A 15,452-nucleotide genomic window follows, 5' to 3' on the forward strand; every position below is an offset into this window, starting at 1 on the left:
CTAGAAAAGAAATGAAAACCTCAACATAAACTTTAGGGCATCAACTAGTTCAACTTTAAAAATAACGTGTACATTTAATTTTCACCTGTGTGAATTCTCCTTTTAAGAATTTGATAAAGTTATGCCCCATTTCTCTTTACTAGACTCTGCATTCTATTCCAGTAACTTCCTGAATTTCCTCTTAGAAAAAAAAATTCAGAAGTTGTCCCCTCTTTCTTACTTGGGGGTGGCAAAATGGGCGAGGCGGGGCGGGTCGAGTCGATATGGGTGGAATGAGTCAAGTAAAAACAGATAAAATATCCGACCCAACCCATATTTGATATGGATAAAAAGGGGTAAACCCAACGATAATATTGATATCCATATTATCCATTGCTTCTTATTATGTAAGGAAATAAGTACTTCGAGATTACAAGTTCATTTTTTATTCTTTTTCTCCTTTTAGGGTGTGTTTGATATGAAGGAAAATGTTTTCATGTTATCCTAGAAAATATTTTTCTGGAAAATGAGTGGTTTTGAATTGAGATTGGGAGGTCAAAATGTAGGTCTCGAGGTGGAGTTGGATCAGGGTCGGAAGTCAGATCCCAGGTCTTGACCCATTTCGGATGGTGAGGTCTAAGATTTGAATATTATTTTCTTGATTTAAGGGAAGTTTTGAAAAAAAAATCCTTAGTTTACGTATGAAAGTAATTTTCTTAAATTAGAGGAAAAATAAGTTCATTTGAAAAATATTTTCCAGAACATTTAAGCCAAACAAACATAAGAAAATTGGGGTGGGGGGGGGGGGGGGGGNGGGGGCACACCCTTAATAAGTGTACTTTTAAGAGATTCAATACACCCTTGCATACTTTAAGTGGAGTGCAATTGGTCGATACCCATGGGTTGATTCATATTTGACCCACCCACTTTAAAATGATGGGATAACCAACCCATTTTGGGTCGAGCAGATAACCATAAATTTTTACCCATTTTGTCACCCCTATCCTTACTAGACTTTGCACTCCATTCAGGTAACTTGCCAGCATAAAAACTTTACCTGGAAAATCTCTAAGCGGTCAAGTTTTTCAAGGCGTGAACATCTTTCATCATCTTCCAAAAGATCTTGGACTTTGCGCCACTGTGTATCTACCTGTGGCTCCAAAGAAACAAAGGATGAACTTCAGAGAAAGAAAAGGAACAAAAGGTAAAAGTGATAGAAAGCTCAAACCACCAGATCCACTTCCCTTGGGGAAAGGAGGTGAAGAAAGTCTTAAAAGTAACAAATACCTTGATAAAGCCACAAGTCTCCAAAAACTGTTTGTACTCCAATCTATTCCGTCGATACTCTTCTTGAGCCTTTGACCTCTCCTGGAATAACAAACCAAATAACGACAAAAAAAATTACAAATGCTCAAGGAACAAGATGTGTAGGATGCACACGGTACATTCACACAGAAATTAACCAAACCACAAACTGTTCAAAGAAAAAAAAGGGTTGCTCTTTCAATTGCTTATCTTTTATTTACATATTTTTTGAGCAAAAATACAGTTGTCAACTTGAACAGATTTTATGAATGATCCATGTCTAGATCAAAAATCTGAGCAATGCATTTTCAAAAGTGAGAATAGCAAAGGCGCACCTTTTTCTGAAGATCCACCAAGTAGTTCCTGAAGAGATCTTCACGATCAGCCTCTCGTTCAACAGCCTGGAACCGTTCATCATCCTCAAACATTGTAACTGCCTTACTGGTAGCACAATATCACGAGATCATTAAAAGGGGGGAAAAGCTGCTTCTGTTACTACAGTTAGTAAGTATTAATAAAAGAGAAGCTTTTGTTAACTACCTCCATCTTGTAGATGAAGTGAGTTCCTTGGACTCCTGAAACAGTTAAAGTCAAACCAGGTTAACACTATAATGCATAGTTTGTACACCATAAGTGATGTGTGACATGATAGATGCACAAGTGGTAAACAAATTCTTGATTTTCTCTATAGAAAACTTATTAATTAATTATCTTTAGAGCAAAGGTATTACAAGGAGTTCTACTCTTTCAAGAAAATGCTGTTAATATGCTTCAATCAATTAATCAATCAACTTTGCCTCAAACCCCCATCAGTTAGGATTAGCTACATAAATTCTCTATATCTTTTCATTCTATTCAGGCCCATTTCATTCCAGTATTATAATCACAAAAGATATGTAGGATACTAAAATGGGACTCTTCTAATGCATAAGACGAAGGATTATTTTATTGGCAGTAAGGTCACTGGAAACTTTTTTAAGTGTTTTGTGTACACTGTTACTGACAAAAAAAGTAGAGGTAAGAGCACCAACCCAACATGAAAACTGTACCAGCCTACCAAGAACCATTAAGGAGCACATATTTTACCTCTAACATCTTTGTGAATTCCTCTTTTGCCTTTCTTTGTCTAAGGCGCCTCTCCTCAGCCTCCTGTTTCTTCCTTTGCATCAAGTACTGTTGGGGAGAAAAGGTACATCAACACTCAGAAACCAATTGGTGATAGCTTCCGCACTCCGGATTGACAGCATCATGTGGGGGGGGGGGTCAATTTAACAATCACAAACCCAGTGATTACCTCATTAAATGCTTGTTTCCGCTCACCAAGAGTTTTTAGAGCCCCGTATCGTTTATCATTGATTATAACTCGCATTGTCTGGTATGATAGTTCACTGTCAGTCACAAGTGCATAGATTTTAAATTAAGATAGCATGTCCGACTAACCTGCTCCCATGTCCAATCAGATTCAACATTAGCAGACTCTAGTAGAGCTTTGAATGCATTTTTAGCCTCCTAAAAAAATATAAAATGAGTAATAGTGGAATATTAAGCATTAAACAAATAAATACTTAGAGGAACACATTCAATCATTTTACCTGCTTGGTGGCATATAGAAAAGGTTCTTCATCTGCTGATTTCTCTTCTGCAGGTACCACATTAATCTTCCCAGCAACAGCCATGCCTTTCTTTGCCTCCTGTAAGTCACGATTTTAAACAATTAATTTTACAAGACAGCAATAATTCATCTCAAAAATCTATTATGCACAGGAATCCACAATTTGGCAAAGAGAGGGAGCATTTCCAAGGTATGACAGGGCTCATGCAAAAGAGATCAGAGCATTCTCAACCCTAGTTAGCAACTTGTGCTGGAACCTGGAATTTAGGAGAGGGAATTTGAAAAAATATTAGAATGTCAAACTTGGGATGTGTACTTGTGACCTAAAGCAATTCTTGAACCCCCTTTTGCCAACTCCTTGTGTCAAGGGGATTCAATATGACTCAAAATAGAGCTGGCTCTACATAGCTCCGACCATACTAGCAGTGGAATGAGGGAAGAAAAGTTAAAAGAGTCCTTTTGACAATGCATATGCCAGCACAATCAAATTTCAAATAGAGCTGCTGAAGGAGTTGGGCGTACCTCAATATCCTGACTAGAAGCTCCACTTAAAGAACTAGCAACTTGAGGAGATAAATTTTCAATGGCACTCCTAGAGATTGTCAAGATCATCGTGATATTTCAGACTTAAAATCATGACAGACAACCAAAGTGAAGCCACCATTAGAAAATGAAAGGGTCCATACATTTGTGTCTGATAGGCATTAGCTAGAGCATCAGATTCTGTACTCCCTGAAACAGCAGGTGAAGAGACACCACCTGAACTTGTCACAGCAAGGCTCACAGAAGGAATGGCTGATGATCCAGAAACCACCAGAGGTGGAGTATTAACATCAGAAACAGCAGGCGTAACTGGAACAGGGCTTGAAGCAACTCCAGAAACCGTTGAAGAAGGGGTGGAGCTAACCGGGGTGACAGCAGATGGTTGTTCTGCTGGGGTCACAGCTTCACTGACTTGCACACCAGAATTTGTGCTTGTTCCAGTCTGAACTACTTGACCAGCAGCGTTTTCAGCGAGTTCACGAGCCAACTGATGATACATGCTGATGAATTAGTTCCATAACATATAGAAGAAACAGAAATATCCGATAAAGGCAATAATTTCTTCATGAACCTTTAGTTCATCAGGAATTGTCCACTTAGACTGCTTTGTTTCTTTGTTGTAGTAATACCTGAAAGATCCAATAACACACAAATCACTAAAACAAAATAAAAAAGCATACTGCAGTAGCCAAGAGAACCAAAATGCTTTTACTGGTAAATCTTACTTCCGACCATCGGCAGTTGTGAATTCTTTCCATACAGTCGAAGCATCAGCTCTCTGTTAAAGAACAAAACAAATGCACTGTTTAAATGTAAATCTCAAACTAAAAGAGTAGTAACGAACACCTGAACAGCATTGGCAGTCTCCCAATGTTCTTGCTCCAGGCACTAATGAACGAATAAACATAAACAAGCTCAGCAACAATGAAAATAAAATTCTATTAGCAGTAGGCAAGGCAACATGTTGCATATGCATATAAATTTATGCAATAATTAGTGAGGTAAATGTTTTTTGATCAAGCATACTTTGTTTATTTTTCCATTTGGATTGGAAAAATAAATGATCATTAGTGAGGCAAATGCTACCAGGTGTTGTTATTAAATCTGCCAAGTGCACGCATTTGTTAGATAAAAATAATGATTTGCCACAAATTTTGAGTGAATTCCACCAGGAAAGAATCAAATAAACTTGGTTAACATCATAAAGACAGCTAAATATCTCTACAAGGAACAACTCTCTACTGAACATTTTTATCAAGAAAACAAATTATAAATACCTTTTACAATTATCTTTTTTAGACATATTTTTGCAACTTGCAGAAAGAGGACATTTAAGCAAAGGAAAGAAAAGGCACAAGTTAAAAAAATAGGAGGAAATAGCAAAAGAAACATACTGTCAATGCAGATTATAAATCCAAAGAAGCCAACTTTGGAACTCAATTGAAGAAAACTGCTGGTGTGCTTAAAGTATCACTGTAGAACGTAATGTCAAAAGAGAGAACATTTGGCCAAACCATATTCTTTTACTAAAAAGGTAACATCTCAATCCAAGCTTGTTGGTCAGCTACAACTATAGCACTTTATGTTAATCGCACTTTTTTATATGAATTCAACCATCAATTGTACTTTTCAGTTGTGGCAGTCAATTTAGTATTGATCATAACATGATACTTCTTGTCAAGTCAAAAAGGAAATTTTAACCATTAAAATGAATTGAGACACCTGTAAAGATAGTTAAAAGAAACACAAGGAAATTATTGCAAAATATTCCAAGACAAAGCATGTACACTCCATGTAACATTACATGTGTAGTTGAGGATATCAGAATAATAGTTGTACCTGTAAAACTAGAAAGGTCATAAACATCAAGCAAGTCATGTTCAAGAAGAGAAGACGTGAAATCACAAAGAAACTTAAATAAACTAGCTTTTTGATGGTAATAATCTATGTTGCTCGGACTACTCGAAAATGGCAATGGATGTGTGTCTGGTCCTCCAGAAGTACTAGTACAGCATTTCTGAAGGATCCAACACAGGTGTGGCATCGTTTTAGGAGAGTCCGAGCAACATGGATAATAATTAGCAATGATCAGATTTTAGATCAAGAAGTAAAGACTAATGAAGCACTTACGCATCCATACCATTAGACCGAAAAAATTCACAATCAACCTAAACTGTTCCCAGCTTATAGATTTGACAGACTCTACCTCAGATTCCAATTTGTTAGGTCAGGTTAAGTTCCCACAAATAAAGAGAGTAAAGCACGTGGAAAAATCTAACTAAATATCTGTCAGCATCTCAATGTCTCCTTCCTCCCCATTAACACACTTTTAGAGAGGTAAGGATGTGAATCAAAATCTCCTCCATATTGGAAGAGACAGTATAAGAGAGAATTTAGAGCGTCAGATACCAAGAGAAGTTGAGGAAAGGTGACACGTGGAGAGACAGCGAAGGCATAGGAAATGAGGCTCACATAGCAGCAACATCTATTTAGCTTGAGTTTTGACATCAAGCAAGCGAGCAAGGGTGTTGACAAAAGGGGTAATTCCACTCATGAAGAAAATGGCTGGATGAGGAGAATCAACAAGCAAGGCTAACTTGAAGTAAAGGAGTACTTGAAAGAGGAGCTAATTACCTAATTAAGTATATTAACATGAATAGAGACAACATAAAATCTCCAAAGAGATCGGGAAAATTAGGGATGTCCAATATGTATTTCTAGATCTGATCAGGATAACTGAAGGAAGTTCATGGCAATCGTCAAAATATTCGGGAGCCAGGAAAACTAAAAGGGCAAACAACAACCAAATTCAGTAAAAGGAGGCAATATTAACTTTGAAACAGACCAACTTCTCCGGAGAGTATCTTCTCTGTTTTTTCTGACAAAGAGAAAGTGAATCTCAATGTGTTAAGTCCTCTCATAAAATACTGAATTTGATGCAGAATGTCGATAAAACATTCTACACAATCGATATACAAGCTACTAGACTCCCCCTAACAACAAACCAGGTGGTTGCTCTGTATAGACTTCTTCCTCAAGATCAACGTGGAGAAAAACATTTTTAATGTCCAACTGATTAAGAGGTCAATGGCAAATGGTAACCATAGATAAAAAAATAAAGGTGGGCATATGCATTAAGAGGTCAATGGCGAATGGTAACCATAGATAAAAAAAATAAAGGCGGGCATATGCTATATTAGCCATGGGAGAGAAAGTATCGTCGTAATCCAATCCAAATATCAGTGTATACCCTTTGAAAAAAGAAAAAATGTGAAACAAAGAGAACACAGCTGGAAAACTCTGATCTACCGAAAACGGTGTAGCGGTCACCAAGAAATGCTCAAAACTACACAAATCTGATATGAGAAAGTAGTCAACAAAAAGATGCACGGTGCTACGCAAATCGATAATGAGAAAGCAGTCACTGGAAAGATGGCACGATGCTACGCAAATCAAATATGAGAAAGTAGTCAGTGGAAAGATGGCACGGTGTTATACAAATTAGATATGAGAAAATAGTCACTGGAAAGATGGCACGGTGCTACACAAATACTGACAGATACAGGTTGACACAAAATATCCTTAGGGCCTGTTTGGAAAGCCCAACCTGGTAATTGAATTCGGTGTATTTACATTGTCTGTCCTGTTTGATTGGGCATGTAATTACATGGTCAGCAGGTAATTGGGTGGAATTGGCAGGTTGTAATTACACTCTCCAATTCATTGGGTTGGGGGGGGGGGGGGGGGGGNNNNGGGGGAGATATGAATTGCTGGTAATTACATGGTGTAATTACAAGCTAATTACTTTTAAATTTCTTTCTTTTATTTTTGTTTTAATTTTTTTTATTATTATTTTAAATTGTTCTGATTTTATTATTCTAATATTATTTTCAAATATTTTTTATATCATTTATATTTCATTTCCTTCTTACTCTCAACCTTTACTTCATGTGATTCCATGCAATTTTTCGTATCTTCCAAAAAATATCATTAGTATAATTTTGTTACTATTCTAATTTTTAAACTAAAGTAGAATTTATTGTTGAATAAAGTTATGGACTTACGTTTTCCTTTTCTTTTAAATCATATTTATGTATTTTATGTTGAAATTTGACATAAGAGTATTATGTTAAATTTTTTGTTTTGAATTTAGAACGTATGTTATATTTTCAATTTCATTTGTTTTAGGAGTATTGATTTATAATATTAATCTTTTAGTCAAACATGTATTTCATGATGTTCATAGAAATTATGTACTTTTAGTTTTTATGAGTTAGTTAATTAAAATATACTAAATTGAAAAATATAAATCAATTATTTTTATAATTTTAGTTAAGAACATACGTTCATTAATTAATATATTTTCAAGAGACAATATATATCTTAAATGTTTAATTTTATATCATTTATAAAGGCCCTTATTAGTCTAATATAATTTTTAATTTTTAATAATTAAATTTTTATTTTTAATATTCAATACTACTGGTGCAACCAAACAGTACACTTGTAATTACAAGTGGCAAACAAACAGGTCAACGTAATACTAGGTTGTGTAATTACTAGGCTGGTAATTACTACCGTAGTAATTACACCAATTCCAATTACATGGTGGCTTTCCAAACAGACCCTTAGAAAGTCGCCAAAAATTGACACAGGGTAGTCTATCGGACTGAGTTTTCTTCCACTGAATATGGGGTTCATGCATATATCAATGAGACTTCATCCTTATTACATTACAAGCGATACCTAAAATTCCTAAAATGTGGCCCTACTTGTTAACATAACCATTGGCCAGACGGGTGGCATATATGGTCATAGCCGCCCGCCGACAACGAAAGCTCTTTGATTCTCTACGGGATTCATAGAAGCTTTGATACCATGTGAGAATATTGGAGAAGAATATTATTAAATTGTGTACCTCCATTATTACACTGAGATCCTATGCATAGACACTATATTACAATCCTTTTCCAAGTAAGATTGTATGTACTATTCCTATTCCAAGTGGGCTTCTATATACTATTCCTCTTCCAAGTAGATTTATATATATTATTCTTGTTCATATTCTTATTCTAACAAAGCTTATGCAATAAAATAAAGAACAATGCTGGGAAGTTCCTCATAAATCAATGAATGTCAACAAGATAAGATAAAAGTAGAATGCTACCTCATCAACAACAAAAAATAGGATGTTGTGAATTTCCTCCACGGTGAATACATGGAGGATGGTGCAGGTAGTTCGCAACAACACTTCCTATATCTACTAATCTTTTAGGAGTATATGTATGCACTTGCTTAGGATCATGGTTTAAATTGAAATAGGTCAACTTCCAGTTTCAACAGGAAATTTGTAACTACCAACATGTATGACCAATTCCACATAATATCAAGTCACTAAATTGCAACATAAGATGGAATAACAAATTGTTGCCTGCCTTGAGAAAGTGAAAGCGCCTTCAATTTGAGCACTAATCGCAGTTGTTTATATGTCCATGACTTGCAATGACATCTACAAACCAGTGCAAAGAAAAGTAGAATACACATAAAACGGTTTGAACTATTTAATATCTAATGCAGTTGTTAACATCCACAAAAAGGAAACGATATTTGCATATTTTGAGGCAAAAGAGAATATGTGCACTCCACCAAACAGCAAGTAAAGACTTCAATTATCAAAACAGCAGCAATTAAGAATATAACTAACCTCTAAAGGTGTCATCAGCTCCAAAGGCTTCTCCCAGCTAGATTGCTTTGTATTCTTATTGTAATAATATCTAAATAAGCAAATTAATTAATTAATCACTGAACTACACTTCAATCCCAAACTAAATGAACAGGAAAGAAAGGGAACATTGCAGAGTTATATCTTAGCACTGCAAGCAGCATAATACAAACTCTGAGAGATTGTCAAGTAACATGATTTACTTGATAAAGGGCAAAGTTTAAAAAAGAATTACCAAAAAACCAACTCACCGTCTCCCATCAGCAGCTTCATACTCTTGCCAGTCAGATGCAGTCTGCTGTGAAGCTGTGCTCGCCTAATTACAGTGCAAATCAGTAAGGTTTACAGATGACAGAATCAAAGTCAAGTACTTAGAGAGAGAAAAGTTCAATTTCTAGTTATGGTATTGAAGCTCCGGCCTCCATTTGCAATTATAATGAACATCCGGAATACTAAATTCACCATGCATTAGAAAATCTTGCAGTTTTTTTCCATGGCAACTACATTTGAAGTTTGAGACAATTAGTTGAAATGAGACATCCACAATCTCCAAATTGCTAATATCCAAAGAATAGAAATGCTCTACATATTTAGTAAGTTATAATCCAGAAAGAGAAATACTGCTTTGAGGTTATGAGGCTACACCCAATAAGCTCCAAATTGCTAATATCCAAATAACAGAAATGCTCTACATGTTTGGTAAGTTATGATCCAGAAAGAGGATACTGTTTTGAGGTTATGAGGCTCTAGAAATATGAATCACTAAATTGATGAAAACATTATGTGAACCTTCAGAAAAATGAGCATACCAAAATGAAAAGACCTTTCCTACATCCAGAGAAAGTAATAAACGAGAATTCTAAAAGCCTTTGCACTCAAGAGTGTGGCTTAGTGGTCAATGAAGTGGGTGGAGACCCATGAGATCACCTGTTCAAATCCCAGCCAAAACAAAAACACTAGGTTTCTTTCCATCTGCCTAAGTCTTGGTTGGAAATTACTCGGTACCTTTATTGATGAGAGATAGCAAGTACCCAATGGAAAGACCAACGTGCATACTAATTGGTCCAGCCACCACCGTCATCAAAATGACAAGTCAGGGAGGCCGTTATTAACAATACCACGTAAGATGGCATCATGAAAGATCTCCTAAAGACCACAAAAATTTCATTGGCACCAATAGAAAGTTATTAGCAGATTGTCATTCAGCTTCCAAAATAATCTTTTCACATCCTTAGTACTCCCTATGTCTCAATATGTGATACACATCGATTGGAACTAGTGTTTAAGAAAGAACGAAAGACTTTTGAAACTTGTAGTCTAAAAAAACTACAGATATTTGTATGGCTATAAATTATTGTATTATGGGTAAAAATTGTAAAGTTTAAAATTGAATTCATTTCTATATATAAAAAGATATCATTCGTTTAGGGACAATATAAACATTCATCAATCAGCTCTCATCTATTTGTACTTGTATGAATTACTTGGGGATAACATAATTTGAAAGCACAAATTCCTAGACAACCCATTTATCTTTCATCCCCGCATCCTTTCCACCATATTATCATCCTAGGGAGTACAAGAAAGAGCACAATACAAAATCCTCCCTTGACCATGTGGAATTTACAACAAAGGGTTACTCTTTATCTACTCCCGATAATACACAAACTGCTCATCATTTTCTTCCTTAGCCATTGGCCCACCATAGAAAGTGAGGCACTAAGGAGATTTTGTAACATTAGTTTCTCAATCCAAACTTTGTTTCATGGTGGATCAAACTAGGGTTGAGATTAAATTCTTTGAATGAGAATATGCAAGAGAGCTTGACCTTTAATGTGGCGCCTCCTTTTCATTGTATCTTTGTTTTTATTACATAAATAATTATTCACAAACTTCGTGTGGGGAAAATAGTTTTCCCATCTCATGGAAAACCCTTTTTGCTCCGCTTAGCCTTATCCCCCCTCTCTAGGGGTATTAAGAGGAAAAATATACATTCTTAATCTTTAAAATGTCTTATACAGACAATCTAAAGCTACTCATCACACTGCTTATCAAAAAGGTTACTGTCAGACTAAACTAGGTACATAACTCAACACAAATTAATTGTACACTTAGTCAGGATAAAAGTTAGAAAAATCCCTGTATGACGAAGAATTACTTCAGAAAGGGGATTTTGACTATGCAGCAGGTGTTTTCTGTGTGAAAGAGCAGGAGAGACTCCTAATCATCTACTTCTTCACAGTGAATTTACATACTGGCAATCTGGCTATGTTTTTTAATATCTTTGGAGTAAAATGGATTAGGCCATATGAGGTGAAGAATCTTCTTGTCAGCTGGAAAGGACAAGAATATGATATCAGATTTTAAAAGACCTAGAGAGCTGCATCATTAATACATCATGTGGAGTACTTGGCTTGAAAGGAACAAAAAAAGCTTCATTGGAGAGAAGCATCACATTTCTTTTGCAAAATATAGGTGCTTACTACCATTCGGGGTGGCCAAGTGGTTTGAGCTTGGGACTTCCATGTTGGAGGTCTCAAGTTCGAAACCCCTTGCCAGCGAAAGCAAGGGGTTTGCCTTCTGGGTCGAGCTCTTCGCACCAGGCTTGCCTAGTGCGGGCTACCTCTCCTATGTGGTTTGCGAGTTATTGCATAGGAGCGGGGGCTTTACCTTGTGCGCACCCAAAGGGTAGCGGCTGCGGGTTTCCCTTGTAATCAAAAAAAAAAAATAGGTGCTTACTAAGTTCATATTTTTGGTGCAAGGAACATATTGTTAGGGAGGTCTCACAGCTTGATGATTCATAGAAACTTTTAGCTGAATGCTACCTAGTCAAAGAAATAATAATCCTTCAGTACTTTTGTGTTGCCTCCTTGGTACTAGCTTAATAAAATATCATTATCTTATAAAAAAGATTATAAACACTGTAAATGGTTGTGGCCAGCACGAATGGAAGACGTAAGGTTAGGGTGAAAAGGGGGAAGGGGGAATGAGCAACTCAGACGCTACAGAGCCTTCACCCTGTTGCTCTTAATTTCGTACAGATTTGTCTTTCAACATTGTGCTTATCTATCAAAAATTTCATATTATCTTAATATTTTAATTGTATTTAGTACATTACTTCACACCTCGCATACTTACAGGTCTCACCTATCTGAATAACAATTTACTCTTCAAAGCTAGTAAGTGTGGGAAATGGAAGAAAGGGACATCTTCTTTACCACTAAAAATGTAACATAAGACCCTTATTTGCTCATTTATTTTCTTAAATATGGTTTTAACAAGATTCCTCGCGTTATATGCTAGGTCAAAAATTTTCCAAAGAGTGATTTCCAGTCATAGTGGAACCTCAATTATCCAGCTGTGGTTTTAATTTTGGATGCCAATAATAGCATAGTTGCTTAGATGCCCTTCCTCTAAAGTATTAAGTCTTGGCTTTGAATAGGAAATACTTTGAAGATCTCCTATCAAGTAACAAGTGAAGAAATGCATAAAGATCTCATCTTACTCAGATTCAGCATTGATACATCACTGAGCAATTATACTTGATAACAATATGCATCAACATAAAAGGATTTATAAAAAAGTGGTATCCACGACAATAGGCTTCCACCAGATTGCAGACAAAGACTCCACCATTGTAAGTTTAAACAAGGGAAAAACATTAGCAGATGTGTTTTTGGATGATTTGGCTACCAGTTCAAGACTATTCTGGAAAAAAGATGATACAACTATTAAAAATGCATGAATATGCTGCATAAACATTTTCCACGTAAATCAATTGATACCCACAAACTGGGAACACCTTCTACGCTGCAAATACGGAAATCGACAACTTATACCAATATGCAGATCATAAAAGAACTTGTTCTGCAAAGTTTTAGCCAATGGTAAAGAACAGGATAAAGATTATGCATTCATCAGATACAAACATAGCCTGAATCTTGGGTTGACCTAAAAGAGAAGAAGAACAGACAAACAGCAACATCTTGCAGAAATATGGTAATTCAGAAGTCCACATATTAGGTCTCAATTGAGTAATGTTGAAAGAATTTTCAAATAGGTACAAGAAAAAAGCATACCGGAACTGCTGGAGCTACAGCTGACAATTGGTGACTACTCGGGGGAGTCGGGGCAGCCACTGGTGTGGTTTGACTTCTAGATGACAACCAAGTCTGTCCCCCGGCAGGGAAAGTAGGACCATGCATTTGGGATGAAGATTGAACCTGAGAAGGCAAGTTCAGTCCACTTCATATCTGGGCAAAAGGAGGTGGTGCAAACTGAAGAAAAAATAACAATAGAAAAAAACAAAAAATTCAAGGAACCTAGTGCTATTTCTTACTGTATATGATGATGAGAATGGATTTCCAGCACCACTAACACCAGGCATGTGACTATTCAAAGGGGGATTGACTTGTTGAGGTTGTGGAATACTTGATTGGATATATGACATCTGAATTGCCTGAGATGACGGTGTTCCATGACCGGGCTGGCCAGGTCTTGGGGGAAACTGCTGCATTGTTTGAGAAAACTGGGGTATTTGACCTTGACCAGGAGGCATTCCAGCATTTGGTGTTTGTCCAACAGGGCGATATTGTGGAGAGGCTGAAATTGGTGGAGCAAAGTGCTGGCCTTGCTGTGTTGATAGAGCAGGTCGAAACTATGACAACAGACACATGATGCACTTACGATAAGTTTTCAAAGGTAACAGATAAAATAATTTTCATAAAAGCAAGATACATAGCTTACTTGCATAGGAAATGAACCAAAACCTTGAGGTGGTGTGGATCCAACTGAAGGAGGCCAAAGAGGCTGTTAAAGGAAATATCAAGATCAGAAGATTAAGACCTAATAAGAATGAATAACATTTTACATGTCTAGCATGCTAGTCACAAAGGCTAGGATGATGTGCAATTAGTGATATCCGACCATCTGAGAATGTTACAGTAAGCACAGGATACCAGATATCCTTAAAATGGTAATATAACACTTAAAATTAGCGAGCCACATTTTAGCAGGCCCCTTTGGTCTCAAGCTGACAGTTGAGGACGGAGCATGTTCAAGTTCATCTCTTCTTACATTGCTCCTTCACCACACAAATCTAGCATCTCATTCAAAATATCACGGGGGTTATCGGGGACATGCATATGAAAGATCTGGGAAAGGACACTGAAAAAATGGAACCAATGCCTGCTGCTATTTGAGGGTGTATTTGGAAGGAAAGAAACTCAAGAATTTGTTAGAGCAAAATGGAACCTATAAATAAGTACAAAGTAGAGATGACTGGTTTTCTTTGGTGTATCATGGCAATAGCTAACGACATAGAAGCCATAATTGACTTTTTGAGTTCATTGTGTAATCTGTAATGAGACTTTCCTCTGTAAATACTTTGCAACAATTATCTGCACCTTAATACAACAACTTTACCAATCAACAAATATTCCAATTCCATTTCTTCTCATTTCTCCATTATTCTCATTTCTTTTTAAGTGATTCGGTTTGACAGTAAGATTAAATTAAAGCTCCCTTCCAGATGATAATCAGCAATCCACAATCTTTTCAACACAACAATTGTCTATGTATTTCAACAAAGGTAATACAGTCAGAGAAATTACCTGTGGACCAGATGGTGGAGGATTACTGGCCATGTCTGCACATAAACAAGTATCTGCACATTACAAATACATGATTAGCAAATCCAATATCAAATACTCACATGATTCAGAGTATACAGAAACCACATATATATTATACAAATATTTTTATGTCATAACAAAATTTGTGCAATGATTAACTTAAAGAAAAATAGCAGCAAGCTGAAGAAGCAGTGATCTTTAAAAAGGGAAACAAAATTCTAATAAATTCAGCGAATTGGGGGATTGAAAATGCGAAATAGGCGCAGCGATAAAAGAAGTTGATAAAGAATTTACCTGGAGAGAAAATTCTCCTACCGAACAGAGGAAAAAAAATGACAAGAGAGAACTGCAAAAACCGAATATAAACCCTAGCGAGCGGAGTTGGCTCCAACTCAATGTGGCTAGTCCAACAACTACAACTCCTCTTCTTTTTATTTAATTTTATCAATTCTCTTTTTTATATACTTTTACTACTAGGAAAGTCGGTGTTGGACAATATGACAATATGACTGCTTCCTAGCCAAGGGTAATTTAGTCATTTTTCGTTTTATTGTGCTTTTTTTCATGTTATTATTGTTTATATAAATGACTTTCGATTGTGTATTTCAAAGTTTTTCCCTTCCATTCTCATGGTGTCTTCTGTTAACAATGCATTGGT

At 36.2% G+C, this 15,452-nt stretch overlaps 1 protein-coding gene across 5 annotated transcripts in view; it reads right to left on the reverse strand.

The window, feature by feature from the left end:
- LOC125876926 (pre-mRNA-processing protein 40A-like) overlaps window positions 1–15,452 on the reverse strand; it is a 1,068,087-nt gene that overhangs the window by 23,745 nt on the left and 1,028,890 nt on the right. For 2 of the 5 annotated variants that reach the window (XM_049558218.1, XM_049558214.1), the window contains exons 1-19: window positions 15,089–15,213; window positions 14,774–14,826; window positions 13,908–13,970; window positions 13,501–13,818; window positions 13,241–13,384; window positions 9,413–9,477; window positions 9,144–9,213; window positions 4,165–4,217; window positions 4,011–4,068; window positions 3,583–3,926; window positions 3,419–3,488; window positions 2,877–2,975; window positions 2,725–2,793; window positions 2,579–2,656; window positions 2,371–2,457; window positions 1,825–1,859; window positions 1,620–1,725; window positions 1,267–1,347; window positions 1,037–1,129 (exon numbers count right to left, since the gene is read on the reverse strand). In XM_049558218.1, coding sequence (XP_049414175.1) covers window positions 1,037–1,129; window positions 1,267–1,347; window positions 1,620–1,725; window positions 1,825–1,859; window positions 2,371–2,457; window positions 2,579–2,656; window positions 2,725–2,793; window positions 2,877–2,975; window positions 3,419–3,488; window positions 3,583–3,926; window positions 4,011–4,068; window positions 4,165–4,217; window positions 9,144–9,213; window positions 9,413–9,477; window positions 13,241–13,384; window positions 13,501–13,818; window positions 13,908–13,970; window positions 14,774–14,806 — 1,866 coding nt within the window. In that variant the 5' untranslated portion in view covers window positions 14,807–14,826; window positions 15,089–15,213. Of the gene's footprint in view, window positions 1–1,036; window positions 1,130–1,266; window positions 1,348–1,619; window positions 1,726–1,824; window positions 1,860–2,370; window positions 2,458–2,578; window positions 2,657–2,724; window positions 2,794–2,876; window positions 2,976–3,418; window positions 3,489–3,582; window positions 3,927–4,010; window positions 4,069–4,164; window positions 4,218–9,143; window positions 9,214–9,412; window positions 9,478–13,240; window positions 13,385–13,500; window positions 13,819–13,907; window positions 13,971–14,773; window positions 14,829–15,088; window positions 15,214–15,452 lie in introns of those variants that run through there. The other 3 variants (XM_049558216.1, XM_049558215.1, XM_049558217.1) reach the window with 2 other exon arrangements.

The sequence above is a fragment of the Solanum stenotomum genome, chromosome 9 (assembly GCF_019186545.1).
Source record: "Solanum stenotomum isolate F172 chromosome 9, ASM1918654v1, whole genome shotgun sequence".
NCBI classification, from domain to species: Eukaryota; Viridiplantae; Streptophyta; class Magnoliopsida; order Solanales; family Solanaceae; genus Solanum; species Solanum stenotomum.